At 33.0% G+C, this 9223-nt stretch overlaps 1 protein-coding gene across 1 annotated transcript; it reads right to left on the bottom strand.

The window, feature by feature from the left end:
* Window positions 1–2601: 2601 nt before the first annotated feature.
* Window positions 2602–7070, bottom strand: LOC120182644 (kinesin-like protein KIN-7N). Its single transcript, XM_039187564.1, has 16 exons — window positions 6893–7070; window positions 6736–6825; window positions 6522–6640; window positions 6315–6428; window positions 6145–6226; window positions 6001–6068; window positions 5831–5908; window positions 5603–5745; window positions 5419–5521; window positions 5212–5292; window positions 4932–5000; window positions 4804–4863; window positions 4549–4695; window positions 3703–3975; window positions 3455–3541; window positions 2602–3003 (listed from the first exon to the last, which is right to left on the bottom strand). Exons 1-16 carry the CDS (start codon window positions 7038–7040, stop codon window positions 2602–2604), a joined length of 2064 nt encoding a protein of 687 aa, XP_039043495.1. The 5' UTR covers window positions 7041–7070.
* Between the last annotated feature and the right edge of the window lie 2153 nt (window positions 7071–9223).

Raw genomic sequence — 9223 nt, 5'->3', positions numbered from 1 at the left:
ATTAAATTACACTATTAATACTTAGATTTCATGATATTTAGAATTAGATTTTTAATTTCGATATTTTACAATTTTAATCCTTTAGTTTTAAAATAATAATTTTAAATATTATTTTTAGAATTATTTACTATTATAGTACTTTGCATATTAAATATTTATTAATAGTAACCTAAAATTTTAGTATTTTCATATTTTAATCATTAAAATTATTATATGTAATATGGTTATTTTATTTTATACAATAAGTAATAAAATATTTCCTTAACTGATTAGGAAAGTATTTTAAATGAGTATTGGTATAAAATAATATCTATAATGTTTGATAGAGAGATCATAAATTAAATTAAATTTAAATTTATAAATTTTACTGCAAAGATATTAATTAATAAATAAATATACTAATTTTGGGCATTGTGGGGTGTTAATTCTTCCCCACACATAACCGACTCCTGAACTAATTTTTGGCAAGCAGACCCTTTTTGTATTATTTTAATAATATTTTTTATAAATTTTATTAAAATAATCAAGCATTTTGGTGACCAATAACACCTCGATCAATAATTGGTGACGACTCCTCAAATGTGTGTTTTATCTTATGCAAAAAGAAAAACACTTACTTTTTCGAGACGAGATTTAAAAAATAACGACACTTGATTTCGCCGGGCGAAATACTTTCTCGACACAATGTATACCAGATACCCGAGACGAGATTTAGAAAATAACGACACTTGATTTCGCCGGACGAAATACCTTCTCGACACAATGTTATACCAGATACCGTGCCTCAAAACAAAACATTTTGATGGATGATTTTCATACATTATCCAGAGAAAAGAAAATGATTTCTAGAGGCTTTACCTGCAACATACGCAAAACATTTCAAGAGTCTTGAGACTAAGAAGATTGATATTGGATAATAGGATTGTTGATTGAAGGGTGGGATTCAATTGCATACAACTTAATACTTGTGAATTATAAAATAAGTTATTAAATTGAGATCCATATGCTTTTGGCTTTCACACTAGGGTTGCATAGAAGTCGGATTTCAATCCGATCCGGATCGGTTTTTATTTTATCTGATTTTTTTCCATAGAAAAAAAACCGGTTTATAAAATAACCGGTTCGGTTTCTAATCGGTTTGGAGGGCCGGATATCCTAACCGGTGTAACCGGTTTCGGTTTTAAAAAAACTAGTTTTTTTTAAAAATCGGTTATAAAAAAACCGATTTTAATATTATTAAAATTACATCGTCATCAATTGCAACAAAGTTGTAATCAACCAAATACATCCCCAACCTATTTATACATGTTTAGGGTGGTAAAATGGTAATTTTTTAAAGAAAAAAAACGGTCAAAAACGGTCACAAAACCCCCCAACGGCTATATTAACAGCTAGTTTTTTAAACCCATACCGGTTTTTTTTTGGATAAAAACCGGTTTTTTAACCGATTTTTTTCAAACCAGTTTTTTATCCGATAAAAAAATCGGTCTAGGTTTTTTTTCCAAACTGGTTAAAATAACCGGTTTAAAAAAATCCGATCCGGTTAAAAAAAAACCGATTTTTCCCAAATCTGATTTCAAATATTTTTTTCACAAAATCGAATATTCGAATTTTTTGTGCACCTATTTCACACCAACATCATAAGTGCGTAACACTAATGCTTACTTTTTAAATGATAGAATTTCAAGATTCTTAAAATCAATCACATCGATTGACTGAATGAATATTTTAACAATACAATTTGGACCAAAGAAAATCAATAATAATAATAGAAGAAATCACATTGGTGTTCCAGAGATTATGCCTAGTTACCGTGAGAATAAGTTTACGTTTTAGAACGTGTAGCTTGTTGAGGAGACTTATAATTCATTTATGACATATTACCGACACAAATTCAACTCAAAAAATTTAAAATTTGTAAACTCGCCTGTTTTGACTTGACAAGCTTGACTTGAATTAAAATAAAAAATTAAACTCAATTTAATTCAAAAACTATAACCTATATTTTCTTTTTAAAAAAAAAAACTAATGATCTACTTGGTAGTCAATTTAAAAGCTCATGAATTTAAAATTGTACTCGACTCAAACGTAAAATAATAAATTAAAAATAAACTCAAACTCAAAAATTCTTGAATCCAAAATATTTTCAAACTTAGTTCTAATGAAACTCAAACTTTAAATACATAAAAACAACATAAGTGTTAATATATTAATAATTTAATTTAAAATTTTAAAATATTATTTTTTTAAGTTACTCGCAAGCTTTTTGAGTAAGATATCAAGTAGACCACTTTAACTTTTTAAGAACTCAAAATTTTGATCGAATCGAACCCGAATACCTCGCGATATATCTCATCTCATTTACATACCTGAATAAGACTGTTATTCTGTAGCAAGGCTGTATAGGTTCCTATGACGGCTAAATGGGAGAACTCTTCAATTATCATCGTCGTTCAGCTGGAAGCAAAGGTACTGGGATCTAATGTCCATGTAATGACCATAACTCATTTGCAGCATTCGATAACAATATCACAACAGTTTCAATACACTTGAAGAGAATGGCAAGCGGACAAACAAAGGAGAAAAAGAAATTGAATTGCCTTAATACTTGTGCAGGGGAACTGGATTTTCAGCTCTCAATTTCTCGATTTTAGATTTGAACTCACCGTGAATTGACGCAAGTGATCTCTGTCGAGAAGCGAAAGAAACACTGAATTGTTTAATCTCCGCTTCCAGATCTTTCCTTCTTTGTACTTCCGAGTTCAAGTCCTTCATAATGTTCTCCTTTTGATTAGTTACGACCACGAGCTTCTGAGATGATTCAGAGACCGATTTCTGCAACGAGTCTCGTTCTTCTTTCAACACCTGAAACTTTCTTTCCAAGCTACCATATCTTTCTTCAGAAGCCTCCAGCATGTTTTTACATGCTTCTAACTCTTGTTTAAGTTCAGATCTTTCTCCCATTAATCTGCCATTTAATTCGATATCTTGTTCATGCTTTCTCTGTGATTATCACAATTAAAACAGTTACAGCAAAGAAATGCACACAAAAGTATGAATCAACCAGTAATCAATGTCAATTTGCTACGGTAAAAAGTTTACATCTTTTGGTTAAAAAGTTCATCATGCACAAGTATCCAATGATTAATGATACCAATTAGACCTTTCAATTGGCTGCTTCGGTCAACCTGGATTCGTTAGTTCGGATTTTGAAATTTTCAAGCCATTGATTTTCGGCTCAATTTGCCTCTTGGTCAGTCCAGATTCATGTCTTTTCGAGTCCAGATCATTTCAAATTTGAGTTTTCTTTTTTTAAGGATTGCACCAAAGTTTCATATTCGGATCAGAATTGACAGGTATTGTGTCAATAACAAGAGTTGACCAGAAACACTCATTAATGCATTTAAAGATAACAATCATCAAGCAAAAAGTGGTACATAAGCCACGTACTGACCTCGAGTTTATTCTTCTCTTGGATGGCAAGTTCTATCTGTCTTTTGAGATTTTGGAGTTCTTCTTTGTAGATATCATTTGAGCACTCCTGAAATGCAGTCATATAGTAAGCTAAAAAAATTATGCAGTTGCTCCTTATGACCAATATCATTTATCATATAAAGGCATCAACAAAAATACAATAGCAAATAACATGTATAATCCCGATAGCAAGATAAATGAATGAATGATTTTGAATTATCAACTCACGGGAGCTATATCTTGCGGTGGAAAAGATTGAACTTTTCTTGCGGAAGACATCTGAAGTGAATCAAGGTCTGCAATGTAGCCTTTATTCATTTTGAACCAAGTGTCCTCATCAGCTACATTGCTAAAAGAATCTGGAAGAGGACTGAAATCTTGCAACTGTGAATTATTTGATCTCATGGCCACAAAGCCGTTGCCAGCAGCTTTAAAACAAGGGGTTTTAAAATAGTCTCCTCTATCGTTACATTCATCTTTTGGACTTTCTTTCCTGGAATCCTGCTCTCTCCAAAAGAAAATTCATTAAACTTACTCTCACAGAGATAAATGAAAAAAGAATTCAAATAGGGCATGATAAAAGAATGCATCTCAAATATTTGGTAGAAAAGAATGAACTCAAAAATAATAAATAATTCTTTACCAGGTCAACTTCAAATTTGACGCCATACTTCAGTACTAGAGGACAAAGAAGTCCATGAGACTAGCTAAAAGAAAATATAAAATGAATTTGCTACCAGGATTCAGTTACTGCCTTATACTACTACTGTAAATTTGTCCATTAGTTAAGAGTTAAAACATTTGCACTAGTCCCTATATAAACATATGGAAGAGGAAGGTCATGTGACGCAGGAAATTATTTAGTTCAAAGGCTTAAGATATCTGATCACATGAATTACTGAAAAGAAAGCAAACAAGAAAGCAGAAGCCAGAAGGAAAAACTACAATTCTGAAGATAAATGAAGTGTTTTAAACGATGGAAAGATGCCATGATTTCCAAGTAGTGTGCTTAGGGGTTGCAAAAATAGAGGCGGTGATCTTGTAGTTTAGGAACCACAATCAGACTGGTTATACCTGACTAGAACTTCTATCACCATCTGAAACCAGACTACTTAGGTTTTCAATCTTCAGCTGCTGGTCTCTAATGCGTTGTTCTCGATCTTTGTGTGATCTTCTTTCCTCTTCCAGTTCCATTTCAAGTTTCTCACGCTCTAGTTCATACTGCAAATTGGAACATCAGTAGACAAATATATATATGATATATAAATATGTATATGCTAATAATTGGTGACACAAGAAGATAATGCAAGTTCTATAAAAAATATGAACCTTAAGCATGTCGTTCCTTAGATTTAATATCTCCTGTTCCAGCACTTCAGAACGAGACCCCTGAACAAAGTTTAACTATGTTAGATAGCTTTTGACTCTATTGTTAATATATGTGACCCAAGCCTCACCTGAAGCTTCCTGCGCAACTCCTCTATCTCTAACTGTTGCCTTTTTAGTAAGGCTGCATCAGTCATAATCTACAAACAGGTGGACTATGATTAGTTTATGTCAAATTCAAGCCAAACCAGTAAAATAAAAATGATGAGAAAAAAAGTGGATTATATCTCCTGTTTGTCATATGATAATATAAAAAAATATTTCACAATTTAGATCGAAGACTAGAGTTGAGGATCCATATAATGATATATTAGACAATAATGTGGTCCAAGAAAAGAAAGACAGACAAACCTCATTCACTTGGGCACAATTAGTGATGCGTTTAGCTCTACTAGCAAACAGAAGAGTTCCCTTGGTTTCCTCAACGTGAACCTAAACATGTGATATCATAGTTAAAACCAAATGCTCTGTTGAGTACACTATTTAATCTTCCCTACGGAGAAATATAAGGAATAAGGCCATAGAACAGCCATAAACACACACTGAAAGGAAGACTACCTCTTCTGGTGCTAAAGTGCATATAATTGAAGTTTTGGCATTCCCACCTAGAGCAGTCTGGAGTATGCGGGTTAATTTACTATCACGATAAGGAATATGTGCCCTGTAATTGACAATAAGTCATACGGTTAGAACATAGTTATGCTATCCTACACAAAGTTACATCTCGGATGATAAGCAGTACCTTTGTTTTGCACCATTACTAAGTTTATTAATTACATTACCAAGAACCATTAAGCTCTTGTTAATATATTTTCCTTCCTTCAAACGTACTCCGCCAGCACCAGTTTTAGCAATCCTCTCAGAACCAGCCAAATCTACTAAATTCTGCCAGGAAAAATATGAATGCATAGATTAACAGGACGAAGTAGGCTCCAAAAAAGAAAACAGGACAGTGTGATGAGATACAAACCAAAACCGAGACACGTATTGCATCACTGCTTGAATAATCAGCGGATTGGCGTGAATCAATTCCCTTGCTTTCAATCACCTGGGAATGGAAAAGAAATGTAACAAATATTAAAACTAAAATTCGTTCAGCTAATAAATATTCATGTTCATCAATATATTAAAAGAACATACCATTCTGAATATTGTATGAGACCTACTACTTCGTGCATTCATATTTGTCTCACCAAAATGCCTATTAACTGTGAGAAGAGACAAAATATTAGCAAAAATTCTGCCATATAAAACTAAGGGGAAAAAGTAAGAAATTTAAAGGACCTTCTCCTGACTCTAGGAGCTTTATCACTTGTTCAGCATTGTTCACAATTTCTTCTCTGAGACCGGCGACAAAAATCCCACGCTGAGAAAACAGGAAAAACCAGTTATTTCATTTTCATGGTTTATGTATGAACAATTGAAACTTCATCGAAGTTTAATCAATGCCCGACCTCCAGACTCTCATGAATCTGCAATTTCTGATTCTGTACCGCGAAAAGGTCGTTAATTTCTTCATTATAAATTTCCATGTAGGAAACTCGGATGAGAAACTCTCGATCAGAAATCTGGGAATGCAATTTAAAACCAAGAAAATCAAGTTCAAAGCTTCAATTTTGAAATATCAATCGAAATTACAAACGCTAATCGATTTAACTCACCATCTGTATTTTCTGAAATACATCATTAACAGCTTGATGAATGATTCCTGGATCGTTCGGTGAACCATTCATAGTGAATGTCTTGCCACTGCTCGTTTGTCCGTACGCAAATGCAGTCCCTAAAACATTAAAAAGAAGGTAAGCATCTTACTAAGCAGTTCAAATTTTGAACTATCATCAAAATTAGATCTGAAAAATAAAGATCAAAACGAACCGTTAAAGCCATCGACAGCAGCATGAATAACATCCTTTGTAAGAAGCTCATAAACCTTTCCATTAGAGCAAGTCTCATCGAATACATAATCTACGAACAAACAAAAAGAGTTGGAGTTAAAAAGGAAAGGGAGGAGAGGAGGGAAACTGAGATTTACCGAAAGCGTAAGAAATGCCGGAAATGGGGGTGCCGTGAAGCTTGTGAAGAGAGATACGATTGTCTTCGACTCTCCAGAAAGTTCCAGAACAAGTTTCTTGGGAGATCGGAGGTCTTAGTCTCACTGCAACGCAGATCTTCTCGGCCATAGTCTTTTTGAACGTTGAGTTGCAGAGAGAAGAGGCGGGATTTTATGTTATGTTTGAATAATTTATGTTCATTGCTTCTCCTCGAGTTTTTATTCAAAAGATTTGGGCCAATTTCGTCCTTTTCAGAGCCCTTTCTAAATAAACTCATGGATATTATTTTATGGGTAAATTATGTCAGTAGTATCTTTCTTTTCGGTCTCATCGAATTCGGTCACCAATTTTTAATTAAATACGCTTGATCTCTTATGATATCGATTTGTTCAGTATAAGTCCTTTGCTTTTAACTTTCATTAACCCATTAACGAAAATATTACGTGGCAATTAAAAAAAATCACGTGTCTGCTGCTGCTGCTGCTGCTGCTGCTTTTCTTCTTCACATATCTGGTTCTTATTCTTCTTCAAAAATATGGTCTCGTTGCAACAAAAATTTCAACACCACCTCCGAATCACCGTCATCCAACCCATCATCTGAGTCATGTACCCACTCCACCGAGTTAACTCTGTAAATCTTACTTTAGTCGTCAACGGTAGTGTCCCCTTGGCCGTGCCCGTAGCTAAAGCTTCCGAGCAATCGCTAGCTTGTGCTGGTGGTCAACCACCGGCCTTTCGCCATTAAACAACCAATTATTATTCAATACCAAAAACCACAATATCAAATGTCAAGAAAAGGAAACTAAAAAAGAAATTAAAATCGAGGACTGAGTTGGTCGACGAAAAGCAACCGGAATTCAGTCTCGCCGATTTTTATGACAGCTCATACTCCACCTCCTCGCATGTGGTCAACTCAAAGCCTTCATTGTGATAGATTTCAGGGCTACCCTCCTTCCAAAATGGAAAGATGATGTTCGGTATGTTTCCACAGCGGAAACTTCCATAAAATACTTGTGGCATTTTGGGTATATGACATCGGGAGTTGGGCGAAGAACAGTAGGTTGATGAAGAATAAAGTGAAGGAGATTGAAGGGGTTGAAATGAAGAGTTGATGATGCATTTTTTTTGAAGTTGTGAATCGATATGGGAGAAGATGTACAACAAATTAGAAAACTATATAATCATTTTAAGTTTAAATTCAAAATTATGTAACAGAAAGAAAATTAGCTATGTTGGAATTTATATTTAGTGTGTGCTTATGTTACAAGTTAAGAAGAAGAAGCAAAAAAGGAAAATTAGCTTTGTTAGAATTTGTATAAATAGTGTGTTTATGTCATGAAGAAGAAAAAGAACGTGGGTATTTTTGTATTTTTCATTGGCAAAGTGCGAGTTTTTTTAATTTTATTTTTAATTACCAACTCATATTTCGGTTAATGGTTAACAAAAGTTAACGGTAGAGCAACTTAAACCGAACGGATCGATAACATAAGAGACCAAACGCACTTAATTAAAATCGTTCGGACCGAAAACAAAGAGAAACTACTGACATAACTTAGGGGCTGTTTGTTTACTTCAGAATGATTAAGCGCTGAATGATTCAAATGCTAAATGATTCAGAGGCTCTGTATGAATTAGCTCTGAATGTGACATGTTGTTTGATAATGGCTCTGAATCATTCAGAATGTACTTCTGTGTTGAATCATTCAACATTGTTTTGCTGAATCAATCAACACTGAATCATTCAGATGTGTGAAACAAACGCACAAAAAATTTAACGGTTCAGCATTCAGCGCTGAATGATTCCATTAAGAAACAAACGAACATCCCTTACCCTATTTTTATTCTAGGATGTAAATGAATCCAATTTAAATCAACATACTATGATTCATTTTCGGGTTTTATTTAGTAAAAACTTAGATTTATGTATATTTTCATTTATATAAAGTTGTGTTAGTCATTTTTAATTTTAATAAACATTAAATAAATATATTTATAGAAAATTTAAAATAAAATTTTAATTACAAGGGTTCATATAGTACTTGTTAATTTAACATAGCATCTCATTTTATAAAAAAAATCAAAATTTTAATATTTATTTATAATTTTTAAAAATTTAATAATTAAAATAATCTAGTTTAGTATTCATTTTAGTGTAAACTACATAAATGACCTCCCAATTATGGGCTTGGTCTCGAAATGATCATCATTTTCAAATTTACATCAATTTGACCATTAAATTATTTAATTGTTTTAATATAACTATATTCCGTTAACATTTAATGGAAGTGTTATTAGGGCACATGTCCTTGTAA

The sequence above is a fragment of the Hibiscus syriacus genome, unplaced genomic scaffold (genome assembly GCF_006381635.1).
Source record: "Hibiscus syriacus cultivar Baekdansim isolate YM2019G1 unplaced genomic scaffold, ASM638163v2 tig00003721_pilon, whole genome shotgun sequence".
NCBI classification, from domain to species: Eukaryota; Viridiplantae; Streptophyta; class Magnoliopsida; order Malvales; family Malvaceae; genus Hibiscus; species Hibiscus syriacus.
The sequence above is the reverse complement of the archived record's forward strand: the minus strand, read 5'-3'. Positions and strand labels throughout refer to the sequence as shown.

What these genes read in the sequence shown, in the direction of transcription:
- LOC120182644 (XM_039187564.1), bottom strand. Translation starts at nt 7,040, where the DNA reads ATGGCCGAGAAGATCTGCGTTGCAGTGAGACTAAGACCTCCGATCTCC. An exon ending in CGGCATTTCTTACGCTTTCG is followed by an intron (nt 6,826 to 6,892) that starts GTAAATCTCAGT and finishes GTTTGTTCGTAG; the next exon opens with ATTATGTATTCGATGAGACT. An exon ending in AGATTCATGAGAGTCTGGAG is followed by an intron (nt 6,227 to 6,314) that starts GTCGGGCATTGA and finishes CTGTTTTCTCAG; the next exon opens with CGTGGGATTTTTGTCGCCGG.